The sequence below is a fragment of the Sus scrofa genome, chromosome 14 (assembly GCF_000003025.6).
Source record: "Sus scrofa isolate TJ Tabasco breed Duroc chromosome 14, Sscrofa11.1, whole genome shotgun sequence".
Classification (NCBI taxonomy): Eukaryota; Metazoa; Chordata; class Mammalia; order Artiodactyla; family Suidae; genus Sus; species Sus scrofa.
Genome location: NC_010456.5, coordinates 102600235 through 102615360, shown reverse-complemented (window position 1 = coordinate 102615360; position 15126 = coordinate 102600235). Strand labels below are relative to the sequence as shown.

The 15126-nt window shown below is 42.7% G+C and overlaps 2 protein-coding genes across 3 annotated transcripts in view; one reads left to right on the top strand and one right to left on the bottom strand.

The window, feature by feature from the left end:
• Nucleotides 2504-11584, top strand: ANKRD1 (ankyrin repeat domain 1). 2 transcript variants are annotated; one of them, NM_213922.1, is given in 9 exon segments: nt 2523-2609; nt 3272-3451; nt 4331-4468; nt 4591-4698; nt 5746-5844; nt 7666-7764; nt 7867-7965; nt 8103-8201; nt 10728-11502. In NM_213922.1, coding segments are annotated over 9 exon segments (960 nt in total). In that variant the 5' UTR covers nt 2523-2582; the 3' UTR covers nt 10839-11502.
• RPP30 (ribonuclease P/MRP subunit p30) overlaps nt 9315-15126 on the bottom strand; it is a 40245-nt gene continuing 34433 nt past the window's right edge. The window contains exon 13 of the mRNA XM_001924771.6: nt 9315-12969. The gene's annotated coding sequence lies outside the window, so the exon portion shown is untranslated. The remainder of the gene's footprint in view (nt 12970-15126) is intronic.

The window sequence follows — 15126 nt, the reverse complement described above, 5'->3', positions numbered from 1 at the left end:
GTTGAGGGGCTTGGTTCTCAACTTTTTTTTTGGCTTTTCAGGGCCACACTTGTGGCATATGGAGGTTCCCAGGCTAGGGGTTGAATCAGAGCTGCAGTTGTTGGTCAACTCCACAGCCACAGCAATACCAGATCCAAGCCATGTCTGCAACCTACGCCACAGCTCATGGCAATGTCAGATTCTTAACCCACTGAACGAGGCCAGGGATTGAACCCGCAACCTCATGGTTCCTAGTTGGATTCATGATAGGAACTCCCTGGTTCTCAATTCTGATAAATGATTCAAAAATACAATTTTGTCTGATGTGTCATTAGGGAGCCAGATGCATCTGAAGAGCAAATCCTCTCATATTTTATAACGACAAATGGGATCGACATGGGAAAGGAGGACTGGAGAGGCCAGCAGTGATTTTCCAGACCCAAAGATACCCAATGGTCTGGCCAGACTTCTCCATTCTCTAAGTTCAGCCTATTCCATCAACACTTCCTCCAGGGTCATCCTCTATAAAGTCTTCTTTCAGACTCCATGGAACCTCCTGCACAGAACCAGCTGGGTTTGAGGATTGATTAAATGGCCAAGGGAAGGAATGGGCTTGGTGAGCCATCCCACCCACTTTCACTTGCATTCTTTGAGGTGATATGAACACAGAAGAGCCTTTCGATCCATTTTGGTTGGATCCTGAGCTGTCTAGGTATGAACCACCATGGGAAATCTGCTCCAGCTCAATGATTCTATGTTTCTGTTGGATGGAATCAAAACTCTTCACCCAAGCATCCACCCACTGGCTGTGTGTCTACAGCCAGTGACTGAACATTTCTATGCCTCAGCAATGAAAGCATTGGTCTTGCTTGAACTTGAGGGCACTAACAGCTCTGGGATTTGATATTCAAGATGCTTAAACAACCCATGACACTTCCCTCAAAAATACCTCCATAGTTCCCCTCAGTTTGGGTCAGGCCTGAAACAAAAAGGTGTAAGAAATGGTAGGAAAAGCTTCAATGACGACTTCTTACTTAGATAAAGAGCCAATGAAAATGGCAATAGTTGTCTCTACCTCAAAGGAAACACCAGTAAATTTCCTTTAAGTAAAACTCCTTTAGGATAGAACATTAGGAGACCAGAACAGACACACAGGAGTTGTTGGGAGGGTCCTTCTTCACCAGCCCTTTGGTTTTTTTTTTTTTTTTTTGGGGGGGGGTGTCAATATCTCATTCTGAAAGTTCCAGAAAAATCATCCCTGGGCTGCTTAGTTCAAGGAGGAAGAGAATGGCAGCTGTGTTTGTTGAGTGGGTACATTTGTGGGAGTGACGGACACAGAAAGGCCAATGTAATATCCTAATTAACACACTTCTCCATTCCGACTCCCTTTCTCTCACTCTGCCCTCCTTTCTTTTACTGAAAAACAAAGGAGGGGTTGTTTAAATGGCTATGGAGATAATAATTCCAGTATCTCCTTGAACTGTAAGGAGACCTAAATATTTTTACATAATTTAACACCTCAGAGATGAGAAACCAGAAACGGATTTTCACCGCACCTCAAAGCAAAGCTCTCAGCTCCTATGCAACCTGTCTCAAACCCTGATGCATCAGAATTGCTGAGTGCTTTGAAAAAAATACAGATTCCTAGGAACTCACCATAAAGCGACTCAGAATGTCCCACAGTGGGGTCCAGGGATGTGTCTTTTTGACAAGCTCCGACAGGTGAGTCTTTTATCCACAGCACCTGAGAACGCTGGCTCTCTGATCGAATCAAGGTCGTACCATAACTACATAGGTTGTCTCACACAACCTATCTCAAGACATTTCAGAAACTTTTTGAGTACTACTTGCTCCAGTAAGTATGCTGTTTTAGAAGGCAGAAAGCATGTCATGTGCTAATTATGGCCAGTGACACCATAAAACAGAAGTGCGTTACTGAATGCTTTCAATTTCTTATAATGATGGTAGGTGGCATGTCATGGGGCCTTTTTAGCCCCAGACATCACTCCAGAGAATTCCAAACAGATATAGACAAGGGCCATTAGGACCCAGATCCTTTCCTCTTGGGCTGTTTGCCCACGGGAATAGGATGTCCTAAAGCAACACTTCCCCCAAGTGACGTGTTGATAAGTCTGGTTATCAGAAAGATATTATTGGGGGTGTGATACACGGGGCATTTACATTTTCCTGATAGGCTTGGTCATATGAAAGCTGACAAAGAAGGAAAAGGAGCAGCGGTGTGGTGCAATGTCAACAGACAGCTGTCCCCTGGCTTCCCGATAAATAGGATGACTTGCATTGCTGAGCGGTGCGGTCACTGACAAAGGAATGGCCCTCTCACATTTCTTCCTGATTCACATATTCAGTGGGGTTACTTGCCCTCCCCTCCCTCTCCTGCTTCCCAGACACTGAGTCTGGAATGAGAATTCACCTGCCTCTGAGTTGGCCACAGGAGGGGGCGGGCTGTTACTTGGGTTCCCAGGTTGGAAGATTATCTCACCCGGCCCTAGCTATATAAACTGACGGCAGTGGAGGGGCTCCCAAGGGCTGACTCCAGGGTTCATCCCCCAGAAGAAAACCATACAGACGAACTTCAGGTCAACATGATGGTTCTGAAAGTAGAAGAGCTGGTATGTAAGGCATTATTTTACACAGTGGAAAACAGTGCAGCCTTGATTTTTATTTGAAAATTGAAATGCCCTTTTCTTTCAGGCATAATGCATAGGTACTCTGAATGTGTCATATATGGAAAATGGTTGGTTTATGTGGTGAAATAAGTGAAACTGGAAAAGATGGAGTTGCCAGGAATGAATTCTCTACCTACTTCCTATTTATTATCTTCTTCGGTTTTCTTACTAAAGTGTGGAATCACATATAGTTATCCAAAATGCCTTAGGGGAGAAGTTCTATTGCAAGAATATATATCTGGAAGCTACTACGCAAGGCAAGGGATCATCAAAAGTACCTAAAATGAAAGAATTTTAAATAATCTCGGGGTGGGGGGAGGTTGTTATGATTTTGCTAGGAAAAAATGTGATTAAGTGGATTAAAAGTAGATTTAAATACATCAACCTAACCTAAACCTTGATTTAGCCAAGACAGGAGGACAAGCATTTGAAGATAATCCCAGAACACTGAAGCAAGGCATCGCGGCCTGCCATCTGAGAGTGTGGGGCATGGAGGCCACTGTCAGCAGAGAGGGAGGCCCAGGGGCTCTCGCCGCATCCTCTGTGGAGAACGACCCCAGGACAGGCCCTGCTACTTCTGACCCTGCTGTCTCCTTCCCTTGCAGGTTACAGGGAAGAAGAACGGCGGTGGGGATGCTGGGGAGTTCCTTCCTGAGGATTTCAGAGATGGAGAGTATGAAGCTGCTGTCACTTTAGAGAAGCAAGAGGACCTGAAAACCCTTCCGGCCCACTTTGTGAGCCTGGGAGAACAACAGTGGAAAATTGAGAAAGAGCGCGAGGCCGAGGTAAGGACCGTCCATGAAATTCACCAGAGGGAGCTTGGAGGTGGAGGTGCCAGGCAGGAAGGAGAGGAGAGAGACAAAGTGAATGCAACCATTCCAATGACATTTCTTTACCAAATTCGAACCGATAAAGAGGCAACTTCAATGGGAGAAGCTGTAGGAAATAATTCTTTGGCAAGACTATGACCTCTGGATTCAGAATCAATCACTGAATGTCCTATAACCATGTTCTGACTGACAGACTCAGAAAGAGAAACGTGTCCAGTGAATTCCTGATGTCATATACTGCCAAGTTAATCCCAAGCAAGGGAGCCTCCTTTTTCTCACTGATGTGGTTTGTGGTCATTGTGATCACTCTTTGACTGTGGCCTCTTTCTGTGCTGACAAATGTATTGCTGGGTGAACTTTCATTACTTACTAACCACAGATGAAACATGCATTAGTGAGCTGTAGTTCCTGGGACAAGACCGTCTGTTTCATGAGCTCTGCTTAGTGGGGCACCTGAGAGACACTGGCATTGACATTTTAGAGCTTAAAACTTACCACTGGAGTCTTCTGAGTTAAAAGAAAAATCATGAGCATTATAGAAATAATTACAAAATCATCACTTAGAGACTAGATCCTATCTCTAATGAAAAGTTCATGCTTCAAGCATCGAGATGTGAAGATGAAGGCAATTAGCTGAAAAATTAGACCTCAAAATACCTGAATAAGAAATCACTAAATTGAAGTCAAAGACTTATTTTTAATTTTTTTTACTTCTTATTTTTCTGCTCACACCGTTCACATACCTAGCTTGGATCTTAAAGATTTTGTTTAGACACAAGCAGAATGCTTGTCAGTAGAACTCACTGTATTCTGAAACATGGATTTCTTTTTTAGCTCAAGAAGAAGAAACTAGAACAAAGATCAAAGCTTGAAAATTTAGAAGACCTTGAAATAATCATTCAACTGAAGAAAAGGAAAAAATACAGGAAAACGAAAGTTCCAGTTGTGAAGGAACCTGAACCTGAAGTCATTGTAAGGGTTGTCTGGTTTTGCAATATTACGCCTCGGTGTTATGCTAAGAGGAATGTCTGTTGGGGGGTTTGACTGAATGTTGGAAGCTCATGGTAACCTTCACCCTGTGTTTCTGGCTTTAGACAGAACCTGTGGATGTGCCTAGGTTTCTGAAAGCTGCCCTGGAGAATAAACTGCCAGTGGTAGAAAAATTCTTGTCAGACAAGAACAATCCAGATGTCTGTGATGAGGTAAGACTTCTACAAAGCACTGCAAAATCCAGCTCATTAATTTTGTGCTTCTTATGCTTTCTTGCAGCCTTGCTAATCTGGTGCCAAAAAATCAATCCACCTGAAACAGTCTCCCCAGCTGTTGCCACATATGCCAGTAGCTTTAACAGGAGAGTGCAGTGGTCCAAAAAGAGAAAATGCTGGATTAGCGCTATGGACTGCATTATTTTTTGCACTCTCATATACTTCTGACTGATTTTTCAGTTTATCTTTAATTGTTAGATCTTTGGGATAGACGTTTAATAAGGCAGGACTATTGAGTCCCCATTAGAGACATATATTATTAGAATTATCTTTTGAATCAAATACATCATCAGCTCTACACAGGGAATCCACAGACTGAAGTTTAAGTGCTGTCTCTAACACTATTTGCCTATTCGATTTTTAGCAGCCAATGTGCATCTTCTAGACCTCAGTTTCCTTATCTGAAAATAGAGGGCACTGGAGTGAAATAATGCCTCAAGGTGTTCCAGCACACACAGTCTATTAATTCATTTATATGAAGCATATTTACCAGAAATTACTAATCCTTTTTGTATCCTTTCCCCCATGAATTGAAATGGGGGATCATTTCTGAAGTTGAACTAAAAATGTCTCATATTTTTGTGAAAATGAATTGAATACTTTCTGATATCCAACCCAGCAACAGTCCCAGATGGAAGAAAACTGCCTGAACTGCATGGCAAATACCACACAAATTATGAAAGCACAAAAATACAAGAAAGGGAAATGTCAGCATTTAGGTAGTTTTGAACTTTTTAAGTTTACATGCCTTGATGTAGACCTCTAAGCACTTAGAAATGTATATTGCAGGAAACTCAAATGTTGGTTGCAGAAAAATTGTCCTAGTCGACAATTTTAGTAAACCTGACATTTCTCATTCATAAAGAAGCACTCAAGTTTCTATCAACTAGGTCGCCAGAGTCCCCAGCCTCATACTTCTTTGAAAGGATATATGCTCATTTTTATATGCATTGCTCTCTCTCTTTGAAATCTCTATTCTGACAGTATAAGCGGACAGCTCTTCATAGAGCATGCTTAGAAGGACATTTGGCAATTGTGGAGAAGTTAATAGAAGCTGGAGCCCAGATTGAATTCCGTGATATGGTAAATATATTTCTTTGTTTGGAAATGAGCCAAAATAAGTCACCTATGGCAAGGCTTGAGAAAACCTACAATGAAAATCGGGGCTGACTGGATTGAAAATTGATCTGAGAGAACTAGGCAAAAGCTCATTTCTCCATACAATGGGAAGTTGGGAGGTGGGACTAGGTCTCATGGAAAGTATTTTCCATACATACTGAAAAGGAGAGGAGTGTTCTGGGGGAAGGAAGGAAGTGAAATGGTTGGACAGGATTCAATATCCTATCAAAGACTTGTGTCATGATTGAGTCAGTAGCCTTACTGAAAAGTAATACAGTCCACACATGCCTTTCGGCATCCCTGTGCTTCCATCATATGTGGCAGACTGCTCCTGGGCTCTTGGCTGCCAGTAACATCTCAGAATTCTCTAGCTGCACCCTTTATGTGATAGATGCCAATTGCCATCAGTCAGATTTGGGGCAAGACTGCATACAAAATGAACTGCAGCTATGGAAAGTAGTTGCTATTCAGACCTCAATAATTCAACCACTGTGATTTCTACACAGACCAGTATACGGTATATTTTATGAACTGAAGACTGAACTGGGAAAATGCTTTATTTATTTAAATATAGCTCAATTCAACTTTATAGCAAAGAGGAAAATGGACTGGAAAAGTCCAAAGGTGGACTTTTCAAATTTGGCCAAAGCTGAACCCCAAAGACATATGCACAGAAAAGCAAAAAACAAAACATAAAGTTTACATGGAAAGACACATAAATTCTTGAGTATGGGATTTGAGGGCCAGGGACATACCAAAAAGAGCTCTTATGAGTAAGAGCAGTGACCACAAGTAATGGTGGCCAAGGGACAGAGGGTGTACTAGCACAAATGACAGCAGAGAACCAGCAAGAGACAAAGGAATATGTGTCAGATCCATATAAGTATCTTTTGGAAGGGACTACTTTTATTCTGCCAGAATTTTTTTTTTTTTTTTTTTTTTTTTTTTTTTTTTTTTTTTTTTTGTCTTTTTTGCTATTTCTTGGGCCGCTCCCGCAGCATATTGAGGTTCCCAGGCTAGAGGTCCAATCGGAGCTGTAGTTTCCGGCCTACGCCAGAGCCACAGCAACGCAGGATCCGAGCCGCGTCTGCAACCTACACCACAGCTCACGGCAACGGCGGATCGTTAACCCACTGAGCAAGTGCAGGAACGGAACCCCCAACATCATGGTTCCTAGTCGGATTCGTTAACCACTGCGCCACGACGGGAACTCCTATTCTGCCAGAATTTTAAAGTATATTTGTCTAGAACTTTTGAATGTATCTGGCAAAAAGCAGCTAAAAGTTCTACGCAGATGTGGGCTTCACTATCTCTTCTGCTACTTACCAGCTGTGTTTCTTTGGGCAAGAAACTTGAATTTTGGAGCCTTGTTTTTCTCATCTGCAAAATGAGCACAGTGACACCCACTTCATGAAGTTGCTGAGAGTATCAACGCATCTGCAGCATGTGGCACTATGTGGGCATAATTTGCAATAAATTGTAGCTCTTATTCTCTTTTTAAAAGATTTGTTAGGTTTAAGAGCCTCTAATGATGCAAACATGCACACAGATACACACACACAGGCACGCACACTTAATTCACATTCACACGCCTAAACGTTCAGCCAAAACATATGGCAAGAGCCTTCAACTACAATAGTTAGAACTGGTAACCTAGACGAGGGGAGCCTAGTGTCACCACAGATGCCCAGGGCAAACCTGGTGCTCCTGGGCCTTAGAAACCTAGGACATCTCCTCTGACCAGGCTCCTTCCACGGATTCACGTCCTTTTACCTTCCGGTACAGCTTGAATCCACCGCCATCCACTGGGCCAGCCGTGGAGGAAACCTGGATGTCTTAAAACTGTTGCTGAACAAAGGAGCAAAAATCAGTGCTCGGGATAAGGTATTTCTCCTCCTGCCCCCTTCCTTCTCCTCCCTGCCCCTTCGCACATGCCTTGGGGTCTGGGCTGGCCTCTGGGGCTCAGCAGGCTCTTCTACTTCACAGTTGCTCAGCACAGCGCTGCACGTGGCGGTGAGGACTGGCCACTACGAGTGTGCAGAGCATCTCATTGCCTGTGAGGCAGACCTCAACGCCAAGGACCGAGTGAGTAGCTTGGTGTCCTTGGGCCTCCTAAAGCTCCACTCCCCATTTATGTGGAATCCCTGCCCCAGCCGGGCCCCCCTGCAGGTCCCACTTGCTGGCCTCAGGCCTACGTTAGCCCCTTCACTCTGCTTGTCTAGGAAGGAGATACCCCCCTGCACGACGCCGTGAGGCTGAACCGGTACAAGATGATCAGACTCCTGATTACGTATGGCGCCGACCTCAATGTCAAGAACTGTGTAAGTGCTCAAGCAAGGGGCCCTTCTTACCGGCTTTCTAATGAACAGGCATGGCTCACATACTTGAAAATAGTCTTCTAACAGTATTTCAGGGGTCTTTTGATGGTTTAAGTGCCCCTGTTCATTCCTACGAGGGCACTGCTGACGTTGGCAAGGACTCAGGTCACCTGTTCAGAGCTGGGGGAAGAAGCCACAGTGACTCCTATGACTTCAGTGCCTAAAACAGTGTCTAGTAATTCTTTTAAAATTTGTCCTTGAAAATATAAGGTGGCTGAATAGCCCACCTTTCACAAACACAAGCACAGTCTGCCTTGGCCATCCCTGGCTGAGCCAGGCCTGAGGTAGTCAGGAATAAAGACACCCACCATTCCCGAAGTGGTCAAAAATTCCACAGTGGTCAGTGCAGCCAAGAGCTAAGGAATGCAAATGAATCAACATCTAATCTGAGTAATTCTAAGCAGTGTTTCCATCCTTACAATAGCATGACATGCTACCACTTTCTTCCAGGGGCAGCCATGCTTTGCCTATATTTTTGAGATAATTTTGATTCACTCTCCACTTTGGTTTATCTGTACATCCCTCAAAATAATTTCCTATATTTAGGTCCTGAAAATGCTTGAATAAGTCCCCTCTACAAGTACATATTAATTTAGCTTCATCTGTAAGCCAGGAAATGTAACCAAATTTTCCTCATGGTCCCAATTCCCAGTCAAGCATCATCTGAGCTTCAAAAATATCATTGGGAGGAATGAGTGTAAAGTACTGAAGAAGTAATTTGAAAGAAGCTTTTGGAGAATCAATTTACAAAGACAGAAAAAAAAATCCGTTATCTTACACTGTGAATAATTTCTTACTCTTATTGTATTACTATTAGAGTGAAAGGAATACTTTATCATCAAAAAAAAAAAAAACCTGGTGACAGGAACAAAAAAATAAATTCAATAAATAAGAGACTGCTTGAGGTGGGGAAGTATAAACAGTAGGGTCCCTTCATCTTTGATTTATTAAGAGCATTAGGACTGCTCTTAATCAATAATTTAAACATATTATCAGAAAGACTAGAGTCAATGAAATCCCCAAAGTTGCAGGAAAAAAATGTGATTTTTTTTTTTCCCCCAGACAGTGAGACACTACCCATAGAGATAAACAGTGTATAGATTTGGGGAGACTGTGTAAGCAGTCAGGGAGCCAAGAGATAAATTGCAATACAGAGGAGTTCAAGGAATTCATGGAAGAATAGCCTGAAATATACAAGCAGGGCTCATGGCTCTGAATTATCAGGAAGACCTTAGCATAAAGGCTCTGGTACTATTAATGTCATTGACCCAATGGATGGATGTTCCCCCAAAAGACCACTAAGCTATTGGACACCATCTTGGAGGGAACTGGGAACAAGACATTATCCTATCATTGCCTAAAACTCTGTGTTCATGTCTGCTGGTGAGTGTTCCTGAAGGAAGATGCTACGAGGTGAGAAGGTCCAAAATGAAGGATGCAGGGCCACTAACTCAGATCCACACAGGGGCCAGGCAGATGCGTAACTGACTGAAATGGTGGCTGTGGGGTCTGAGCACATAACTTAAAGGTGGTGGCCCTTTCCCAACCCAGCCCATGGTTCTCTGTGGAACCATGGGTTGGTTTCCAAATCTTCTGCTTTTTTCACAGAGATCACAAATTCAGTTGGGAAATCTCTTAATCTCCAACTGTTGCCAATTAATCCCAACATTAAAAAAAAAAATCTAAACCAGGTATTGAGGCTGATGTGCATCTTAAAGCTGCCAGTCTGAAATCTCTGGGATAAAGAGAGACTTCTGAATTAATAGAGATGGGAAATTTTAAGACTTCCCATATTCAAAGATAAAAATTGAGAGGTGACATAGTTTTAATTTTTGTAAATATCCTGACATATGCATAAAGTAAAAAAAATTGGGGGTCTCAAAATTTATTTAGTCATACATCATTAGTATCATCTCCAGGAAAAAGAAATTTCCTGGGCAAGCTAAAGGTAACTTCTGAGCAAGCTGTTAAAACTCTACCCCTGGAGTGGTACCTGAGAACTGAAGCAGCTCATTTAGCACCAGTTTTTATCAATGAGGAATTCATTTTCCAAAGTGTCAGGAACTGGTTCCTGACCAAGGAAGGAGGCCATACCCTCCCCATGCCCATTCTGCAGGATCCTGGAGATGCATGAGGCAGTTTTCGAATTTCAGAATGACTTGGCTTACTCTTGCCATTTAGTGTCTAGGGACTAGGGATTGTTACCAATATGTGACATAGTCTCACAGGAAAAAAAAAAAAAATTGCTAATCTGAAATGCCAAAAGCATTCCCGTGAGAAACAGTGAGGACTGGTTTGAATGTAAACTAAAAACCATTCAGAGTGGGAAGCATTAAAACACTTCAATAACATACACCTATCCATTACCTCATTAAATACACACACACACACACTCACACACACATTCAAGAGATGAATTTATAGACATTCCCCGTCTGGAAGTCAAATTTCCTCCTCTATTCTGATCAGGCTGGGAAGACCCCGATGGATCTGGTGCTGAACTGGCAAAATGGAACCAAAGCAATATTTGACAGCCTCAAAGAGAACTCCTACAAAGCCTCTCGCATAGCAACTTTCTGAGAAAAAAGACAGACTCTTCCACAGGCTGCTCTTCACCAGCATTTTGAAGTTGCCGCCCCAAAGAGCAAACCCTCCTGAAATCCAGCTTCTGTTTATCAACCTGTTGTAAAGCTGCACCTAATGATATTTTGAGAAAGCACAGGAACATAGGTATCTCCCTTAGTGAAACTCACTCTATGTATTTGTATTTACTCCTGTTTATTTATTTATTTACTGTGATACTGCCCATACCCAGCTCCTTCATGACCGTCCCTCTAGTGAACAAGCTTTGTATGTAACATGTCAGAGCCTTCCCGTAGGTAGCTCTTAAAACCCTGTTGACCAGCAGTGCGTCACTGCCTACTTCTGTGTCACCTTGCTTATCTAAGATGTTGCACGGTGTTTTTGAAAGACAGAGGGGATGATTGTTGCCCTCTTTTCTCCTGAATTTTTAATGCTGGAGTTTGAGGTCATGGAAGGCCTGCAGTGACAGAAAAGGAAATGGGATGAAAGTGACTCTGTGAGAAGGACAAGCAAACCATTTGATGCCTGGGCCTGGTATTTCTTACCAAGTCACACGCAGCGCATACCAAGGTGTGGAGAACGTCAAGAGTGTAAGCGGAGCGCAGTGGAAGGGGCAGGCCATTTGGGCCGTGCCGAACCGAATGTGTGCAAAAAAGAAAAGTGACTGTGAACTGTAAATGTGTAAATGTATATTATGTTGTATGGATATTTTATATTCATAATAAAAGCAAATTATAAACCTCTTTACTTCTTTTAGTGGGAAAGAAACAGGCAAAAAGCCCATTTAGATGGGCTTTTCCTAGTTTGTCATTAGGAATGTCCTGTAGAAGAGCCCTGCTCAGTATTTAACATGTACACAGCCACCTGAGGATCTTGTTAAAATGCAGATTCTGATTCCTCCAGTGCAGGTGGGGCCTGAGATCCTGCATTTCTGACAAGCCCCCAGGCAATGCAGGGTTGGTGGAATACCACAGATAACAGTGAGCAGCAAGGCTGTGAAAACCCTGCAAAGGAGTATGGGCCCCAGTGATGGGAAGAAAGAGACCCCTGGTGGGGAAAATGATTACTGCGTGTTAAGGTGTTCCTTAAAACATTCCCATCAGGGTTTAACTAATCTGAGGATAAACAACTGTGGACACCAGCTGGTAGTGTCACAGGCCACCCATAAGAAAACAGACTTTGCCAGTGACTGCTGACCTCCAAGGGGAGCTATTTTGTTGCCATGTGCTGGGATAGGTGCTAAGACCTGTGATGAGAAAACCAGGCTGTCCCTGCCCTGCCTTCTTGGAATAGATGAATATTAAAGAAATAATCACAGAAATAAATATGTGGTAACAATCTCTGTCAAGGACAATGAAGTAAAGAGTACAAAGTCCTGGAGTTCCCTCTGTGGTGCAGTGGGTTTAGGATCCAGCATTGCTGCAGCTGCGGTACAGGTTGCAGCTGTGGCTTGGTTTTGACCCCTGGCCTAAAAAACTTCCATATGTTGCTGGTGCAGGCAAAAAAAAAAAAAAGTGCTGAGAGTCTAAGTTGTAGAGGCCCATAATTTGATGCGGAAGTGATTTCTACAAAGTCTTCTTTGAGGTGGGGAACTTTCAGGGGAGTGTGAAGAAGATTAAAGTGGATATTCAAGCAGTGTTCTAGGCAGCAGAGGGAATACAGAAAAAGGCAAGGTTAGGGGAAAAGTTTACCACTTGAGGAAATGTATGAAGGCCAATGAAAGCCAATGTGAAACATTGGCACTGGAATATTCATAACCTCTTAGCTATGCCTCTGACCCTCTGAGATGGTATATAGGCACAATCTATAACCAGAGGGTCTTCCAGTTAGCTGGTCATGGACTTGAGAGGATGGCTCGAAATATTCTGAACCTTTTCTATCTAGTCTCCAAACAAACCTTACAGTCCAGCTCCCAGGAGTGCTGGGAGCTTCATACTCCCTACCTTGGTGTCCTCTTGGGTCCTGGCTCTAACCGATCAGATCCTTATGGCTCAGGGTCCTTCCATTTCTTCCTAGCAGAGATGTCTCCCATAGCAAAACTTGAATTTGTTATTACGTGGCCAAGTTTTTGCTTTATATCTTCCTCAAGTCCCCTTTTGTCTTCCTCAAGTCCCCTTCCCCACAAGAGCTGGAAGGTAGAGGAGAGAAGAAAGTAAGGGGTTAAACACTTTTGTGTTGCCACATAGGAAAATTTGCATTAGTACACTGGAACAGGGCTTGAGAATCAACACAAAATAAGTCACATTATAACAAGGCCAACTCAGTGACTTTTGCCAATGGAAAAGATAAACACTTCAGGCAAAATCTTCAAGTTTCTTTTACATAGGTGGTCAACTTTTATAAGCTCCTTGTCTTCCCACCTAAGCCAGCTCTTTGCCCACAATTTGTCTTTTGTATTCTTTTATCAGTGAAGGGAACCTCCACTGGCCAGCCAAGGAGAGACTCTTAGAAGTTGCTCTTGACTTTCCCTCTGCCTCACCCCTCTTTCAAATCAACCACCTAAGATTCTTACCAAGCATACTACCTAAGGAGCTCTGGCATCTGTCTACCCTCTTTCATCCTAGGGGCCACTCCCCTAGTTCAGATCACCATGACATCTCCCAGATGACTCAAATAGCCAGCCTCAGATAACTTCCCTCCAGGCTGTCCTTCCAGTTGTAGCCAGAATGATTTTTCTAAGATGCAAATCTGGTTAAGTCTTTTGCTTCAAAATTTTTGCAATGGCTCCTGATTTCCCTCAGGAAGAAAAAAAAAATAAAACAACCCCCCTCCCCCGGACCTTAACGTTTTCTAAAATTCTTGAAATCTGGCTGCTATTAACTCTTTATTCTCATCTATTTCTCTTTACCTTTCTAGCTAAACACTAAATTTCTACTCCACTGACTTTTCAGTTCCTTAAAAAATCCAGGCACTAGCTTTTGTTCTCACAAACTGTGCTAGCTCCTTGAAAGGCTCTTCTTCCCAGCCCAGCCCACCCTGCTGCATAAATTCTCCTCATTCCTCCCCTTCCAGGTAGCTAGATGTCCTCCAGGAAGTCATCCTTGACCCTCAGACTTGTTAGTCTCAAGCATGTTTCTGTTGCACTTCTTTGCTCCACGTCATAACATCTAACATCCTGTCGTTACCTCCCAAATGAAAACATTTCCTCTCCCCTTGAACAAGTAATTCATGCTCATTAGGAATTAAGCCAAGTATGAAAATGAATAAGGAAGAAGCAAATGTCACCAATAATCCTAATTTCAAGACACTTGTTCTCATTATTTGTATGCACATTGTATATGGGCACTTTACATTTAGTCTTGTAAACTGGTTTTCAATTGAACAACTTATTCTAGACATCTTTATAAATGGTGGTCCTATGTTTCAATGCACGATAATCAACTAACTCATCCTACCATTACTGGGCATTTAGGTTGTTTCTATTTTTCCATTTGAGACATTGTTGCAACGAACATTCTTATCCATCCATCCTTTACACCTAACCAGTTATTGCTGAAGAAATACATTTATAGAAATACCTGTAAGGTTGATATCAAACTACCCCTTCCACAATATGCTGCCTTTCCCTACAGTCATAAAAATACTCATTTTATAAATCTTTTATTTTCTCAACCCTATCAGCAGAATATTTTTTGATGATTTTCCTCTGATTACTAAAAAAGTTCAGCATCTTCAGGTTTACTGAGCATTTTTCTGGGTCAATCTTTTTTGGTCAATTTTCTATTAAGTCAGGTTCCCTGGAAGCGGTACTTGAAATAAGGATTGGTGTATAAGTGATTTCGTGACAGCGCTCTGTAGAGGATGGAAGGAAACAGAAGAGGGGAGGACAGAAAAGTGGCAAAGACATGGCTTCCGAAATCTCTCCCAAACCTAATCCCACGGGGAGTTCAGGAGCACAAACTGCATCGCAGAGGCCAGAAGGCTGGCTGTTAGGCTCTGAATCCGGCATTCACCATGGGCCAACCTCCACGGGTGGAGTAATACATCCCCCGGCAGGGTGATGTCCATCAGCCCAGGAAAATCCTCCTGCGGAGGGTGAGGATAAACCACTGGTACCCCACATCTGCAGCAGCTGAGGGAGGGGGACACCAGCTTGGTAAAAAGCATCTGGATGAACACAGCAGTATTTGTCACATTGAATATTTGTTTTTTTAAAAAACAATTTCTTCTTTAAAAAAGCTAAGAATGCTGAATCTCTCTGGAATGTGCATTGTAAATGTAGCTTCCTAGCTGTTTGTACTTTCCAAACACTATATTTTTATACAGACAAACTGATCAAGCTTTT

Bases quoted from the DNA above. Each gene is read 5' to 3' on its own strand.
- ANKRD1 (XM_021072076.1), top strand. From the start codon at position 2,583: ATGATGGTTCTGAAAGTAGAAGAGCTG. The intron at 4,469-4,590 runs GTAAGGGTTGTC...TTCTGGCTTTAG, and splicing joins AACCTGAACCTGAAGTCATT to ACAGAACCTGTGGATGTGCC. The intron at 4,699-5,745 runs GTAAGACTTCTA...CTATTCTGACAG, and splicing joins ATCCAGATGTCTGTGATGAG to TATAAGCGGACAGCTCTTCA.